At 33.2% G+C, this 17,083-nt stretch overlaps 1 protein-coding gene and 1 non-coding gene across 2 annotated transcripts; one reads left to right on the top strand and one right to left on the bottom strand.

Annotated features, from left to right (window-relative positions):
- Positions 1 to 551: 551 nt before the first annotated feature.
- Positions 552 to 624, top strand: TRNAV-UAC (transfer RNA valine (anticodon UAC)). Its single transcript has one exon. It is a non-coding gene; the product is annotated as a tRNA-Val (tRNA).
- Positions 625 to 2,141: 1,517 nt separating this feature from the next.
- Positions 2,142 to 6,546, bottom strand: LOC139856838 (probable protein phosphatase 2C 10). Its single transcript, XM_071845548.1, has 6 exons — positions 6,357 to 6,546; positions 6,239 to 6,270; positions 5,358 to 5,597; positions 4,689 to 4,965; positions 2,781 to 2,935; positions 2,142 to 2,510 (listed from the first exon to the last, which is right to left on the bottom strand). Exons 2-6 carry the CDS (start codon positions 6,260 to 6,262, stop codon positions 2,373 to 2,375), a joined length of 834 nt encoding a protein of 277 aa, XP_071701649.1. The 5' UTR covers positions 6,263 to 6,270; positions 6,357 to 6,546; the 3' UTR covers positions 2,142 to 2,372.
- Between the last annotated feature and the right edge of the window lie 10,537 nt (positions 6,547 to 17,083).

Genomic DNA, 17,083 nt, shown 5'->3' on the forward strand with positions numbered 1-17,083 from the left:
TTGGATCTGTTATAGATCCACTCGTAGCTTTTTATCTGTTATAGGTCCCCATTTACGGAGTAGTTACTAACTAACTAGTAATCAGGTTTCTCCACGGGTATTCGGGTCCAATTTACTTAAGAACTATTGGACAAATGAGTTATCCCATGGTTATTCGAGTCTTTTTTCGGGTATATGGACTTGGGTCTTTTTTCGGGTATACTGGCGGATAATCGGGTTTGTGTCTAAAACCAACCCAGGACCCTAACCCGCAAAATATTTAAAAACTATCCCCATATCCGACCCTAGACCCATTTACCCAGCCCGAACCCGCCCCAAAAATATCAAGTTTCGGGTTCCACATCGGGTACGGGTTTTTTTTTCCATCCATACTTGTAGATATCTGGAGTAACACTGACAAAAAACTCCTCGTCTGCCAAGTAACAGTGGAGTACATGGTACTTATACAGAAATATTGAATACTGCGTTAAATATTTAAGACATTATTTATTTGGAGTATTGACTATATTACTTTGGGTTATATTAAACCCACTGTCACATTTTAAACAAAAGCAGCTGTGGTGTAGTGGTTATCACGTTTGCTTTACACGCAAAAGGTCTCCGGTTCGAACCCGGGCAGCTGCAAATTGTTTTTATTTATTAATATTTATGTATATATTTGATTTTAATAAGATATTCCTACTATCCATGAAAATATTTGGCACATGTGTAGTTAACTAGTTAATTACGGAGTATATTTTTTAATATGGGCAAAAAATGTGTCTGTGGGTCAGCCAAACCCAATCCAGGCTGTTTAGATCTTCCTCTAATGTGACGTCTTCATTACTAATACTCATCGTGCGAAGTCAATTTGCTAAATTTGGTTGGGCATGAGATTTTTCATCTAATAGTCTGATTTGTTCAGTGGTTTGGGTTGTTTAGACATATTCATGTGTTGCTATTTTTTGCATGTGATTTAAAAATGAACAAGATTAGGTGTGTCTTGATGTGCATTTTGAGATTGTTGCAATCCAATTGAAATATTAAATGTCGGTATTGTTAGGTAATTAGGCTAATCCTCATGCTTGAAATATACTTAAGATTTCATCATGTATATCACAAGTTACGTTGCCTAAAATGAAGATAATAGAAATTGTGATCCACTGAATATCAAACACTCTATGAGTTAACAACTTAAATCCAAAAAGTATATTATTATTTTTCGTTAAGGCCTAAGGGCCTTTTTTTTTCATTACGCTTTAGGTATTTAAATTCTTAGGACCGGCCCTGCATGAGACATACCTGGTGTTAGCCACTATATTTGTGATATTAAGATCAGTTTACCAAGTTATCCTGATATCATCACATCTGCTCAATATGCTCCGAGAAGATAGTTATTGAACATTCCTTTTGCGTATTTGAGGCGAGCCATACAGCTGTTTAATTCATTTACATGTTGCATGGGACTTGGTAATTTGTTTCATTTCATGAACATAATAAGCACTAGATTGGTTAAGTTGATGGGTAGATACCTTGCATAATGTGACTAACTAAATTACATGTTTTGATAGATTACAAAATGTATGCTGATTGAAGAAATTGAGAAAATGATTTTGTATTCAAACCAAATGTTTATGGTTTCATTGTTATTCAGGGACACCGCCCGAGGGCCGAGGCAGTGCATAAGTGCCCACTAGTGATCACAAGGTAGTGGATGAAAATACAGATACTACATACATCTGTACGCATCATATGTGTATGTATCAATGTTATGTATACACATATATATGTATCTATTTAAATTTCTGTTTTTTACCACAAAAAAAAGGTTGTGATAAAGCAGCATCTTAATTCTTGAGCATCACATGATAATACTACCATTTACAAGTACTAATTTAGGAAACTAAAGTGAGACATGGTGTTTGAAGTTTTCTATCAAGCATATACATTAAGTTCAATTTCATGTGGATTTCCAGGTATAAGCGCTTAAATACGTGCGAGTGTTTGTAACAGACCATGCTGCATTCATTCGCGAACAGAATTAATCATCAACATCAATATGCTTACAAATATGATTTCTTTCAACCCATGTTTTTCATTTCAATATCCAAACAAGCTCACCCAAGTCTTCATATTCAATTCATACAATAAATAAATAATCATAATCATAAAATAAAATAAATAAATAATGCTACCAAAACGCCAATGAAGGTGAAATTTACATGGGAAAAACAATCCAAGAAAGATTGCTTAGCATACTCGCAGCCACTCAAAACGGTTTATTTTCAAGTAAGTATTGACCCCTCATCATTTACTTTTTTTTTTACATACGATATGATGATTCTTAAACTTGTCATTTTGATTGTATAAATAAGAATTAGCAGCAGAATATTTTATCTGAATCTAACAATGACACAAGATATGTCATCTTTACTGTCTCGTTTTAAAGCTTCTGCTACTAATCGCTTTGCTGCCTTCTGGGGATCCTTGACTCTTGTTGCAATGTCAACAGCTTCTTGATTATCCATCACCTGCATTATATTATTATTGTTAGTTGATAAAATAACAAACCCAATCAGTAATCTTATTCGGGTATATACTTTATATGTACCCGGACTTTGCTAAAAATAGATGGAAAAATTGGCCAGGTCAGGCAGGCGTGGTAACGGGTCAAAACCAGTAGGTTTTACTGTAGTTTTAAACATGCCAACAGGTTGCATGCTAAAAACATCACATGCTAAAAAATCATAAGTAAAAAGAGAAGGAGGAAGAGGAGGCATATCAGTATATGACCTACGTACCTTCCAGAGACCATCACTGGCTAACACAAGAAGGTCGGTCTGGGTATCAACAGTTGTATCTTGAATAGCAGGGTCCGATCGCAAATGAGATTTAAGGCTTATGTCTCCAAAAGCGCGAGATACTGCCAGCTGTCCATTCACTCGAGGGACATCCCCTATTATTACGAGATAATAACAAATGCCCATTCATTTTCAGAAACAAAAAGCACCATTATTATTTATTATAAATGAAAAATTTAAACTACTAATACAAAGATTCTTGCATAATTTTATATTGGTAAATGAGGATGCATAATGCAAAGAAAGTTGATCATCACATAAGTGTGCCAAATTGGAATTCGACATCCAACACATTTAACATATAGAACTCGAACATCATTTTTAGCACTAAACGGAAGCATTAGTGATTAATTGGTTACTGCATATTAGTAGCTAGGTAATATAGACCACTAGTGGTGTGTTACTTTTGCCACACTTTAAATTCATAGTCTTTACATTTGGTTACTGTATGTATGTACGTACGTACGTAAGTATGTATGTATGTATAGATGTTTTTTTTTTTTTTTTTTTTTTTTTTTTTTTTGAAAGGCAATGTTAGTGGTTAGCTCACGAAGTTAATTCACGAAAATCCCCCCCCCCCCCCCGAGACTCGAACCCTGGTCTCCTCGAACACCATGTTAACATGGTGACCAATGAGGCAAAGCCCCATTGGCATGTATGTATAGATGTTTATATATGTATGTAGGTATGTATGTTTATGTATGTATGTATTGTTTGTAGGTTTATGTATGTATGTATTGTTTGTATGTATGTATGTATGCATGCATGTATGTATGTTTATATATGCCTATACATGGATATCGTTCTTTTTATTGTAGCCTTTTGCTTTTCTCGAGCCCCGTTTAGTTCTCGCAGGTGCGTATCAAATTTTATATATATTATTATTTATTATGTGTTTAGCCTTCTTGGTATGTGTTTGTATGTGTGTGCAGGTAGGTAGGATGTATGTATGTTAGTTCGTGTATCTACATATATGGATGTTTTTTTATGTAGGTTTGCCTATGTAGATATGTATGTAAGTTTTCTTTTATACATGTAGGTACGTAGGTATGTATGCTTATGTAGGTATGTATGGTTATATGTTTGCATGTACGTATGTATGTTTCATGCATGTATGCAGGTATGTTTTATCGACGGATGCATGTACGTATGTATGTGCCTCGCATCGTTCGGTGCATCTTGGGGCTACTATGGCTGAGGATGACCGTCCTTGCCCCTGAGCTTGGTTGGCTTTCACTTAGTTGTGTGGTTTCCGGGATGTCTACCGTAAAGGTGCATGAGTTGTGTTTGGTTTGTTACGGGTGGTTGGCTATTTGCTTGCGCAGCAACTTCCACCTGACATGCCTTTTGAGTTCTTTTTTAACGATTTTTGGCTCTATTTTATTGGCGACTTGACTGCCGCGTGGAGCCTAAATTGAACCCCAGGTAGGTTTTTGAAACCCATGAAAATTTGATCCCACCTTTTTCATGGTGCCTCTTTTTTTTTTTGATTTTATTGTTCCAACTTTTTTTTTTTGCCGGAGGTCCTCTCGGAAGCAATCTCTTTACCCTGGGGTAGGGAGGAGGATGACTTTCTCTTCGGCACGTGGAGATTTTCTCCCAATTCGTTGTTAGAAAGATGACTACTCTTTTATTTTAAGGTAGAGGAAGTATTGTCTACATCTCACCTCCCTCATACCCTGTATGCGCGGGATTGGGTATTGTTGTTGTTGTTGTTGTTATTTTCGTCTTTACATTTTACATTAGGGGATAAAATATTAGTTTGTTTTACATTATGGAAATTAACAAATTAAGGTGCATCATCATGGTCGAGATATAAGAAAGTAAAACAGATGAACAGAGTCACACCTGGCATATTTGAGACAAACCCTCCTTTGTGCTCGATACTCACCCTTTCGGCACTAGGATCATGATCGGTACTCATCTGTATTGCTTTGTTCCCTTTTGATAAAACAGCTCGAGAATCACCCAAATTTGCTACCCATAACCTTTTACCATTCAAAAGAACAGCTGTAACCGAGGTGGACCCACCTCGCCCTAACTCCGACTCATGTGAAAGAATTGCTTCATCAGTCTTCTCATAGGCATTGGTTATCGATCTTCTAGGATCAACCCAAAACCCACTCTACAAAACAGAACACAAATTGGTATAATAATGAATGATTGAGTTTGGAGAAAATTTAGTCCATTTTTTTTTTTTTTTTTTATAGAATGATGATTTATCTTTATATAATAAAGCCAAGAAATAACATGTTTCTTGGGACCCTAAAGAGTAGATTGGTGGTCAAGTCTCGATAATCTCTAGTGGATACTCGAATTTAATACCCATAAGAAAGAACATGTTTCTTTGATTGGGTAAGTTAATGTGCCAAATCAGATTCGAGTTGTAATATTAAAACAAGAAATTATTATTATTAGTTTACATGTAACAGCTCGATCACTCAAGTACCATATATTGGTTTGGGTTTCAAGCTAGTTTATAAAAAGAAGAAAGGAAAAATGAATGAATGCACGTACCTCATTTAACATGTTATCAAACAAATGCTTTTGAAGATAAGAAGGCACACGGTCTCCAGAATGGCCGTCATAAATGGCAAAAAGGCCGATCTCATGGTCATCAACAGCCATGAATCTAGCAACATGATAATCCTCCATCGGATGGTTAGCTTTTCCTTTCACTAACTCAAAACCGAACTTGATGTTCCCCTCATGGTTTTTTCCCTTCCCAGAACTGTATGATGAATGCCTTCCTTTAAACTGTACGTATATATATGTATATGTAAACCAAACAAAACAATTAACAACAAAAACAAAGGTCCGACATTGATAAACTGTTACGCAATTTGCTTACATCTAAAAGCCTAAAAGGAAAAATTCAATGTACTTGATGAATTTTGTGATTGGAGAATATCCAGGCTAGTACCATCTAAAAGCCAATATATCACTCATAATATTAATGTGGTTATGTGAATACAACACAGAAAATAAAGAGAGACAAAAATTTTTTTGCAGTTTTTGTAAGTTTAAATGAAGTATTTTGTTTGAAACAACCATGGAATGGAATAAATATAACTATCAATAACTCTTATAGATAAGGTTAATTTTCAAGTGCCTCTACCTTGCCTTCATCTTTTTCCTCTTTCCTAAATATTCACATGAATAAATGATAAAATAAAACTGATTATTTAAATTAAATACATGATCTACAACTCATAACAAATGTATATATGAAGGAACCCATCATAAAAGCTTATCTAGTTATCTACGCAGAAAAACACAAGCATCTTATACTTATAAATATTCATATTCATTTAAACAACATAAAAGCAACAATCAACTCATAAAGAACTGGATTATAGTGATATATGTTTATATATTTAAAAACAGGCAATAATTACCTTTAAACAGCATATACTTTCCATCAAATAATCTGCAAACAAGAAACTTTTCTTAACATCCAACAATTTAAAGCCAAATCCACTTCAAGAAACAATAACTTTAAAAATTTTAACTGACCGAAAGATGATAATTTGAACTGCAAAACAGGGGAGTATTATACAGTCAAAATATAAATTAATTGTTTGCTTCTACGAAACAGTTTTTTATTTTGGTAGTCAAATATTATGACGATGATTACTATAATTATATATGGTTGATTCAAGATTTTGAGGAGTTAATTTTGGTAGTAAATATAAGCAACGTTTCATTTTCTTGTTTTTGGGCATTATATTAAGATAAGAGACAACGGGGAAATAAAGACCAATTCCCGCGTTGACTTGAGATGCTTTTGTTGACCAATGCCGCGTTAAGTCCTCTTCTCATATGAAATGACCATATGACCCTTTTTTTGAGTTGAAGCACATAACTTTTTATTTTTTTAAAAAATTATTTGAAAATGCATAGGACTTTCACTAAATTTCTATTATATGTATTCAACTTTTAAATCTCATATTATATGTATTCAACTATCTAAATTGTTATATTGTATGTATTTAATCTATTATAACATGTTACTTTTCAGGTCATCTCAATTTTATTTTTAGATATTTACATTATTAGTCCACATGTTTGTAAAACTTAATTTCATTGGTCCCTCTAACAAAACATTTTTATCTTCATCCATTTATCATCATCTAGTCATCATTTTCATCTTCATATTGATTCATCATTGTACCTCAAAATTGAATTTAGCAACAGGAGGAACGTATCTACAATTGCAAACACAAATCTATACATCCATGGCACTTATACAAAACCCTAACTTTTTATCTATTTCAAACACAAATAACAATGGTTACCTTTCAGACACAAACGCAAACACACCCTGACTTTCTGTTTAATCACTTTTGTGGAAATGAAGAACTAACAATTTCTATAATAGATCTAGGTATCATTATTAGTTCTCTATATTGAATAGAAAATGAGCTTTAAAAATAATTAAATCTACCAAAATCATTTTAACAGCAAGGACCAACTACAAATCAAGGAGACTTGGCTCTAAACCTATGTAATGTTCCCAATCGCGGCTGCCATCACCGGAGATATCTCAGTCTTTTGTAACCGTCGCTGCCATCGTCGGTCGTTGTTGCCATCGACGCTGCCACATGCAATCTCGGACCGCCGCCGTCACAATTTATTCCGGACTTCGCGACTGGCCGGATTTCGTGAGTAGTTGGATTTCGCAATTGGCCGGAATTTATGGGTTTATCAGATTGTTCAGATACACCTGCAAAAGAAATATACCCGTGATTGTTATTCAGATTATTCATGGGTTTTTTTTAAAGATCTCATCTTTAAAAACAAATACACTTGACAACGAAATTGTTTAGATTATTCATGGATTTGTGTTTTATTTTTTAGTCAGTTTGCGAATTTGGTTCAATTTAGGGGTACTTAATGAAAATTAAGATTTTATGTTTAGGTTTACGGTTGTGTTTGAACTTGGTTTTACGAATTTGGTTCACGAATTTGATTTTATGTTTAAGATTTTATTTCATTACTTGAAGATGTTACGGTTTTTGAGAAGTATTTAAGGGTGGAGATGTGGTTTCCTGTTTGTTCTTTGAATTTTTAAAAAAGAGAGATGAAGATAAGAAGAGAGATGAAGATGATCATGGTTAGTTATGAGTTCGTTAGATAAATTGATGTTTATTATGATTTCATTACGTCAAGGGACTATATGCGTCAAAAAATTAACTTTATTAACCTGTTACCTGTTGTATAAGTTATCAGCTGCATCCAATAGAAATTTGTATGCATACTAATTTTGAAAGTTGAATGCATACAATAGAAATTTAGTGAAAGTTCAATGCATTTTCAAATAATTTTCCCATTAATTAATCGTGTTTGGCAAGTTAAATTTAGAAATCAATTGGTTGTGATTTAGAACTCAAAGGGAGAAAATAAAAAAACATACCAAACATCTAATAAACTGATTATTTATTTTCAAAAGGCACACTCATTACACGAATATGTACAATAACACTCATTACACGAATATGTACAATAATCCAAGAATATGTTAATAGCAGGACTTGAACCCTCAACATCATGGTTAAAAAGGTGACCACAATACCGTTAGGTCAATGACTCTTTGGTACTTGTCATTAGTGATTACACATGTTATGTCTAATTACTTGAAAGTGATCCCGATCGACTTTTTCAGGATATGTATGCTACGATTCGCTTGAAATTGATGTATGTTCGTTTTAAATATTCAAGACAAGTGAGGCAGTTTAAAATAAAGATTGCTTAGTGGATTTGTTTTATGTTTTGTTTGGGGTCAAGTGTCTTCATATTGATGTTTGGTTTCATTTTTTTTGTGTTTGTTGATCCGGGCTATAAGCGGTTCATTCTTTCCATCCTTTTATTATTTTAAAGAATCTTACATCGGCCATCGGGGTATTCCATTACAAAAAATAATTAAAAAAAAAAATATATTAAAATTGAGAATTAAATTTGCTTCTTATGTTTTCCAATTCAAGTATTCAGTGAAGTTCTTATTAACAAATGTCTTGAAGACTGTTACTTATAAGCTTAATAGATCATTATACTTAGACCTCTATGTAGTGATGATATCGACATGTTTTATATTGTGATTGTGATGTAAACATCTATCTACTTCTACTCTATATATTAAAGCAGAGTGTTAATTAATTAAGATGAGAAAAAAATTTCAATCAGAAGAATATCATAGCCTTAGGATCAGTTCTTGACATGAAGATCTAATGGTTCAAACTAGTTTTCGAACCCTCGCTTCGCGGCGGGGGTCGATTTTTAATATATTTTATTGTGTTTAGTTACGGAGCCTGCGAGTGAAAAATCAACATATATGAAAAGTACCCTAAATATTTAGCGTTTTTTTAAAAGTGTCCGTTTTGCGTATAGTTAGTGACATTGTGTTCATAAAATTATTTCGAGTTCAAGGATGGTGTCGGAAAAATTTAACTCGTTGCGAGCAAGAAGATATGACCTGTTGAATATTTGAGTGGAGTTTATTTAAGATATTTTATGAAAATTTTGATTTAACGTTTTAACCCCTGTGTTGGGGGCCGATTTTAATTTTTAAACAAAGTGGGGGGGGCTTTTGTGGTGTTACTTGAAAGAAAGAAGGGGAAAAAAAAGTGAAAAGACAAAAATATCCCTGGGGCTATTCATAAGTTTTGTCTAATAGTTAATATGGTAATTTATCTTAGTTTAGATTTGTCTCTCTCATACTAAGATTGGAAGATTATTACTATTATACCCCTGAAACTCCATTCACCAGCATACACCAAACACACGATGGTCTTTCTAAACAACACATTTCTAACTCCCCATCTGTAACTCCCACTAACTCCTCATTTCTATCTTCAATTTTTCTTTCTGACATTACAATTCACACCATAATGATTTAGGCAATTTCAAACCATTTTAGGGTTTCGATTTCATCATAAATTCTCTTCAACAAATTAATAGGTTCAGTATGTTGCTTTAACTCAGTCGTGAGTATTTAAATCAGATTTGTGTAATTCAACTTTTGTTTATTGATTAATTCAAATTTTGGTTTGTTCCAAAATCTTCACGTGAATATCTTACAATTCGACTGATTTAAAAAGTTTCATGTGTAATTCATATTGCTAATGTTTATCCTCTACTAAAACAAGTTCCACTATAATAGTAGTATTTCATGAAAAGTCATACATTTATGCTTTCATTGATCTTCTAATTACTGTTAGATTGTAATATATATAAAAATGCCAAACCTGTCTGAAGAAGTGGGCAAATCAGTTTAATAACTAAATTTACTTTTTGAAATGTATTGAGTTGTTTGCTTTCGATTTTCTGTATGTCACTGTTATTTTGTGATACACTCATAGTGATTAACTCATTTTCATTCCCAATACTTAAGTTCCCCTTTTCTATCTAGATTGTTAGGTCTTGTTTGACAATACTATTTACACTCATGTAAGATGTCATTGAATGACTTATGGAATTGTAGATCTATTGACTTTTAGTTTCATTGTTAAAATCTTAAAAAGATTACATTTGTCAATGCAGGGATACTAAAAACAATGATGTAGGTTTATGCCACATGCAGTTATTATGCTGCTGATTCAGCTTCTACATGTTGCTTCTACCTCCATCCAGGTATGTCATGCCAGCAGACAGCAGCCACCTGTTTAATTATATTATGAACAGTCAAAGGGGCTAACTGTTATGTGGTTGTATGGTTGACTGAAATAAAATGCCATTGACTTGCATGTTACTTTACAAAGCATAAAATGGAGGTGTGAAACATCTTTTTGAGCTATCAGAATATATGGATTCAACTTCTTGAATGAATGTTGTATGGGCTTTGTAAAGAAGAGATTTTTAAGGAGCTTGAAGCATTGACATTTACAAGCTGAATTCACGGTAATTCCCACCATTACCTGATATGTAAGACTTATCACTATCAATTATAAACTTGCCATTATCAAGTTATCTGATGATTGATCTACAAACTGGGTTCATATATTAGCTGTATATTTTTGCTTTTTATCATGAACATTCATGACACACATGTCAAAATGGTTAATTTACGTACAATCAGCAAAATAAAATAAAATGGGATTTACCTTATTAGAGGGCATCTTCGTTAAGATGTTGATAGCGAGCAATTGGCTCAGCTTATGATAGGTATACAATTGAAACAAAGAGTGTTACATATCTTATAATATGTATACAATTGAAACAGAGTTAAAAGAGGGTTACATTTCTAAAGTAATCTGTAATTGTATAAAATTTTGATTATAACAAATACAATGGTAATTAGATTTATACAACTTGAAAAAAGAACTGTAACATTTCAGCCCTCAACGAAGATGTTCTCACTAATACATGGGTGCTGTCATATATTTGGATCTCAAATAGGAGTCCTAAACTCAAACCTTCTCTGGATATCTAGAGGTTAAACCTAAATTCATTGGCGAATACTTAATGTCCCACTATGTCTGATGGTGTTAAGTCTGTTTTTTTCCTACTATATTGGTGATGTAAAGTTATAATTTAAAGGAGATAACTTTAGTGGTGGGTTGTATTTTTTGGTCCGTCTCTAGCGTTACTTAAGGTGTATTTGGAGTACCTGGTGTAACTTTTTTTGGTTTTACTAATAAAGTATATCTTACTATATGGAACAATCCATTAAATTAAATTTTACATATATAGTTGGTAAAAAAAAGGTTCCATTTATGTTACGTTCTAATGCAATACATCTGATGTGGCGTTAACATCTCCTTTCATAAAATCCGTAGTCTACTATCTAGGTGTTTCAGCTGATTAAATATCAATGCAAATTTTAGGTTGGGCCAAGTTGAAGTTGAGTTGCACACTAGCACCTTCATCTTAACAACAAATTACTCCGTATATCATAAAGATATTGCAATATGCCTTTCAAAATTCCGCGAATTCCCGGGTATTAAACTAGTAGTTATAGATATCAAAACGGTAACACACTGGCAAAATAAATCCTCTGATTATAAAATGGCAAGCACACGTATAGGATGGAAATTTGTAAATCTAAGAAGATTGTGTTTTGGCTTTTGGTGTATATGGAACATCAACCTCACTAAAACCCTCTTTCAAATATTTGTAAAAAGTTTAAGCTGATGTTGGGTCTTTTAATAACCTTAACGGCAACATTTTCTTCTACACATAACACAAAAACCGAAAAACTAATGGTGATTTAAACTAAAGATTCGTAATTTACAAAGTTTGAAGACAATTACGACACAAATAGTAATAGAAAAAGGTTCATTGGTTTACTTTCAATGAAAACATTAACAATCAAATTAATCTTTCTTATCTATAATAAGAAAACTTTTATGGTGTCATAGTTATTTAAAAAAATCTACATGGCCAAATTTCAACCTTTAGATGACTTTTCAATAATTTAATCTGTACCCTTTAAATTAAGTATGACATCATTTAGAAAATTACGCAGCAGTTACATGTTCTAATTACCCACTTACCCTTGATAAACCGCTGCAATTTCTCTCATAAACTGACCACCGATAGATAAAATCAAATAGAAATCACGAAGCCTTTTTCCCTCTCAAATCAAAATTAGGGTTCTTTGAATTGGATGCATATCTGAGATGCGGTTATGAAGAAATCAAAGCTACTTGCCAATTGTTTCTCTGATTTTGTTAATCACTTTTTATAAAAATCGATACTTTCCATGAATCCTTCATCCGGTGGAGTAAGATGTACCTTCAAACCAGATTCATCGTTGGTATGAAATATCTCACATTCGTATTTCGTGGTGAATTTTTTAACATGTTCTATGAAATTTTGATAACTAGGTTTTCGTTTCCCATCAAAAGCAACATTACATCGCTGTGTATATATCTAGGATTTTTGCTTCATCAATAGCATAATGCCTGGAAACATTGTATTTTGTCAGAAGAAGAGGGTGCTATTATACATCACACGCCTATTTTAATTAGCCTATTCTCATCAATTTACATGTTCTTTTTTTGTTCTTTTTTTGGTGATTGTATGTATATGTATTACTATGTTATGTTTTTATTGTAGACGAGATTGAAGTTGAGGAAGACGAGAGGGAAGAGCCTGAAGGTGCAATTTGATTGATTTCCAAATAAACAATTTCAATCACAATTTTTATTTGATTGATTTCGCTTGGTTTTGAACCTACAAACCATCGGTCAGTGTTTCTCAAATATGTGTTTTTTTTTTTTTGCAGTATTTGATTTCTTATTAATATGGTGTTTGTTGGTAGATCGATTAAGGTTTTATGAAATATATTTGATACTGTTTTTTGGTATACTTGATTCTTAATCCAAGGTTTTTAATGTCAACTGTGATAAGAAAGTACTTTAATAGTTACTCTGGTGTTTAGAAAGGAAAAAATAAGAAGTTGCAAGCAATACTAACTTTATCAATCAAAGTGAATGTGTGGTAAGTATCCACCATTTGCAGTCTTATATTTGAAATGAAGTTAATTGTCAAACACATGTTCTTGCTTTTGTATATTCATTTGTGTTACTATGAATGACTACAATATTACTTTTAGTGTTCAATAAGTGATAGTTTTCTATACTTGATTTGGGCTACCTGGAGACAAAGGTAATATCACAGAGTTAAAGCTAACACAAAGGTAATTGTTACTTTCTATTTAATATGCATTGAAGCCTTAATTTGTTTAGTTGCTTTTTTTTTTGCAGAGAAAGTTTTAAGATCAGAGCTCTAAGAAAATGAAGTCTGTTGATTCTTTTTATTGAACGGTTTAATGTATGAAATTTGTCAACCCGTTTATGAGGTTTGTCATGTTATTGGAATGCGAAACTGTTTATGAATTTCTATGTTTACTGATATAATGCTTAACAAGTGAAATCGCACATACATGATTTACTTTCACTAAGACAATAAATTGTATCTCATAAAGTGCTTTCATATATTTGAAAGCATTCCAAATAAGAGACACAAAATCAGATTTCTTGATAGCTACTGATCATAATATTTTATTTCTGGTGTGATACTTATCTACCATGTGGTCTTTATCTCTAAACGGTAAATATATCAGATCAGATTTACTAAGTATACTTATTATTGCTTCATTTCATATGTCATTTCATATGTCATGTAAACTTATTTGAATCTTTTTTAGTGATTAATGATTTTGGTTATATGAATTCGAAGAATTAAAAAACAACTCCTTATGATCATTTTTGAGTTAGAACTCGAACCTACTGTTTAGCTATACCCATTATGTGCTGAAAGTTGATATATATTGACTTCTAAGTTTTGAATATGAATGAACTAATATTTCCTCAAAGTTGGTCTGAATATGCCTTTATTGATTGAATTCTAAGTTTTGAATATGAATGAACTAATATTATCTCAAAAATTCGCCTCTTCTTTGTGATAAAATTTTAATGTAATTGTTATATTATACTTTCACATATGAATAACAAACCAACTTTTATTTTTGAAGCGCTGGCATCTCGGACTGAATTGTTTTGGTACGTATATGCTGACAGTTTAATTTTATTTAGAGATGACCAATGGGCCAGGTCGATTGGGTTAAGTTAGTGGGGTAGTTTTTAACTAAGTACAAATATTTAATGCATGTTTTAAAAGCTTAAGTATAGCCCTTAGAGCTATGCTTAGAAAAATCCTTTTTTTTATGAAGGTATGAACTATTACAAAAAAATTAAGCAAATTAAGATCACAGAAAAAATTATTTAGCAAATTAGAAGGTATGATCTGTTACCAAAAATTGGTGTGTGAGCATTAGATTAGTTGGCTAAGACTACATAATTATATTTGTTGAATATGGGAGGTTGGGCGCCCCTATTCCAGCTCTATTAACTTTGTTGTTATTCATCTGTTTCCATGTTATGAAAACATTAGCAATTTCAATCCATCACTTATGAGTAAATTATTTCGGGTTGTGTTCCATCTCTAATTGGTCAAAGGAATAAACAGAAAAAATAATATATTTTAAAGGAAATGGGTTACATAAGTTGTAAGTCACCAAAGTGAAGGTTCTCCTATTTTACCATTGTTGAAGGAAACTTTAGTCGTTTTAACGACACATAGTCAGATCCTTAATTTAAACTATTTTGGAAGTCACACACTATTTTCTTATATAAATTTCTATCTTTCGGTTTAGGGCTCAGGATACTTTAAACTAACAAAAGGTGAAACTTTGATAGATGGATGTGAAATATGTTTTTCCTTCTACCTTGCATCTCCAGTGTTGAGTGTTCAAAATTTGATAACGCAAGTAATCTGGTTTTTTTTTTTTAAGTGGCTGTCTAGGTGTATGATTCATCTACCTTTGCGTTTTGGATTGGCCCGAAACACATATATAGTTTTTTGTGTTTCTTCTATTTGTTGGACTATTATGTTTTTGATTCATGTCGGTGTTTAATATATTTGTTGATTTTGAATAGTTACTTAAGTTATCATTTTGAATGATTGACAGGATCATAACAGCCTTTTGGTTAAAGAACGTAAAATTGTGAAGAAGCTCTTGAAGATCCAATAGCAAAAGAAAAGACGTCTCCAAAATTTTGATATAATCTGCAACCCTCATGATAGGTGATCTTTTTAAAAAATCGTGGAGGTTAGTAATTATTGACTCGATTCTAAAGTATTATTTCTTATCTTTGTTCTTGATTTGATCTACTTTTGATTTGTTTGCTTTCGTTAGTATATTTGTGTTAGTAATGTTTGTATCAGATAACCAGAGCAGTACCCATTAAATGTTTGTATCAGATAACCAGGGCAGTACCCATTCACCTTCTATCATGGATACATGTATATGTAAGGCAAACATTTCATTTTCTACTTGATTTATGAGTGGTTACTTTTGATTTTACCAATAATAACTTCATTATTGTTTACTTTTTCAAGAATATGGAATTCATTACTAAACACATGTTTGTCGCATTGTAAGGGTGAATACAAAGCTTATTATTAGAGTGCTCCCAACGCATCGTCCTCCACCCCCGCCCACCCTGGGCGCCGTTGGCACCAGAGCCGCCCAGGGCCCGCCCAGGAGCCGCCCAGCTTCTTTCGTCCAGGTGAATTACTTTGTTGAGCATAATTGAGGGCGAAAAAAATTGGGTTTTTTGACCCGTTGAGAGCCACCAACGGATACATTCACCTCCAATGGCTCCTAAAGGCTCTTTTTTTTGTTGTTTTTTTTTGTTTTTTTTTTTCTTTTTTTACTCTATTTATACTCAACATTCCAACCCCATTTTACACACAACTTTCATCTTACTTCTCCATTTCTAATATTTTTTCTCATATCTATCACCAAAAAAATGAGTTCCAAAAAAACACCAAACAAAGGAAAAACGAAACAACGTCCGATAGTTCAAGATTCAAATTCGGTTAGTCGAGATATGATGCAAATGCTACTCGATAACTCGCAACAAACTACCGGGTTTTCTCGTTTTGCAAATACTAATGCATTTGCGGGTATGTTCGGAAACGTCCATCAACAACAATCTCAAAATGTTCCACTCTACCATAACCAACTATCTCAAAACGTTCAAATCTACCCGAACCAACAACAAACGAAACAAACACCTTATTATCCTAGTCTCCGTGACGAATCGTCCGACGAAGAAGTTCCCGAAACACCACTCCAAAATGAACCCGAATCCGAACCCGAGCTCGAACCTGAACCCGAACCCGAAAGTGATCCGAAAGGAAAAGCAAAAGGAAAAGTGGTAGAAAAGAAAGTGAGGTGTCCGAAGACCACGTGAACCGACTTGGAGACAAAAATTTTAGCCGAGCGTTTTGTATATGTTTCCGAACACCCGAGTGTCGGAAATGACCAAAGTCATACTTCTTTTTGGGGAGAAGTTCGAAGACAATACAATTCGATTGTCCCGGTGAAAAGACGTCCAGATCAAATAAGTGGAAAATGGTCGAAAATGCAAAGGGATGTCAAGATATGGATCGGTATTTACAACAAATACGAGAGAATGTGGGAAAGTGGTTGTAATAATGACGACATTATGTCCGCGGCACGAATGGCTTTCAAAGCGCAAACAAAGGGACGACACTTTGCGTTTGAGGATGCGTGGCGAGTGTTAAGGAATTGCCCGAAGTTTTTAGAAGGCGAAAGTATTTCGAGTAGCAACAAACGAAAAGAACCCGATCATATACCAATTAATGATCAAACCGAGGGAAGTTCCAACCCGAACACAAGCATGCACCCCGACCCAACCCAAATGGAAAAT

This window comes from Rutidosis leptorrhynchoides, chromosome 7 (assembly GCF_046630445.1).
Source record: "Rutidosis leptorrhynchoides isolate AG116_Rl617_1_P2 chromosome 7, CSIRO_AGI_Rlap_v1, whole genome shotgun sequence".
Classification (NCBI taxonomy): domain Eukaryota; kingdom Viridiplantae; phylum Streptophyta; class Magnoliopsida; order Asterales; family Asteraceae; genus Rutidosis; species Rutidosis leptorrhynchoides.

Coding starts and splice junctions, on each gene's coding strand:
- LOC139856838 (XM_071845548.1), bottom strand. CDS start 6,262: ATGGAAAGTATATGCTGTTTAAAG. Junction 4,966..5,357: donor TTGATAACATGTTAAATGAG/GTACGTGCATTC, acceptor TCTGTTTTGTAG/AGTGGGTTTTGGGTTGATCC. Junction 2,936..4,688: donor GTTTGTCTCAAATATGCCAG/GTGTGACTCTGT, acceptor TCGTAATAATAG/GGGATGTCCCTCGAGTGAAT.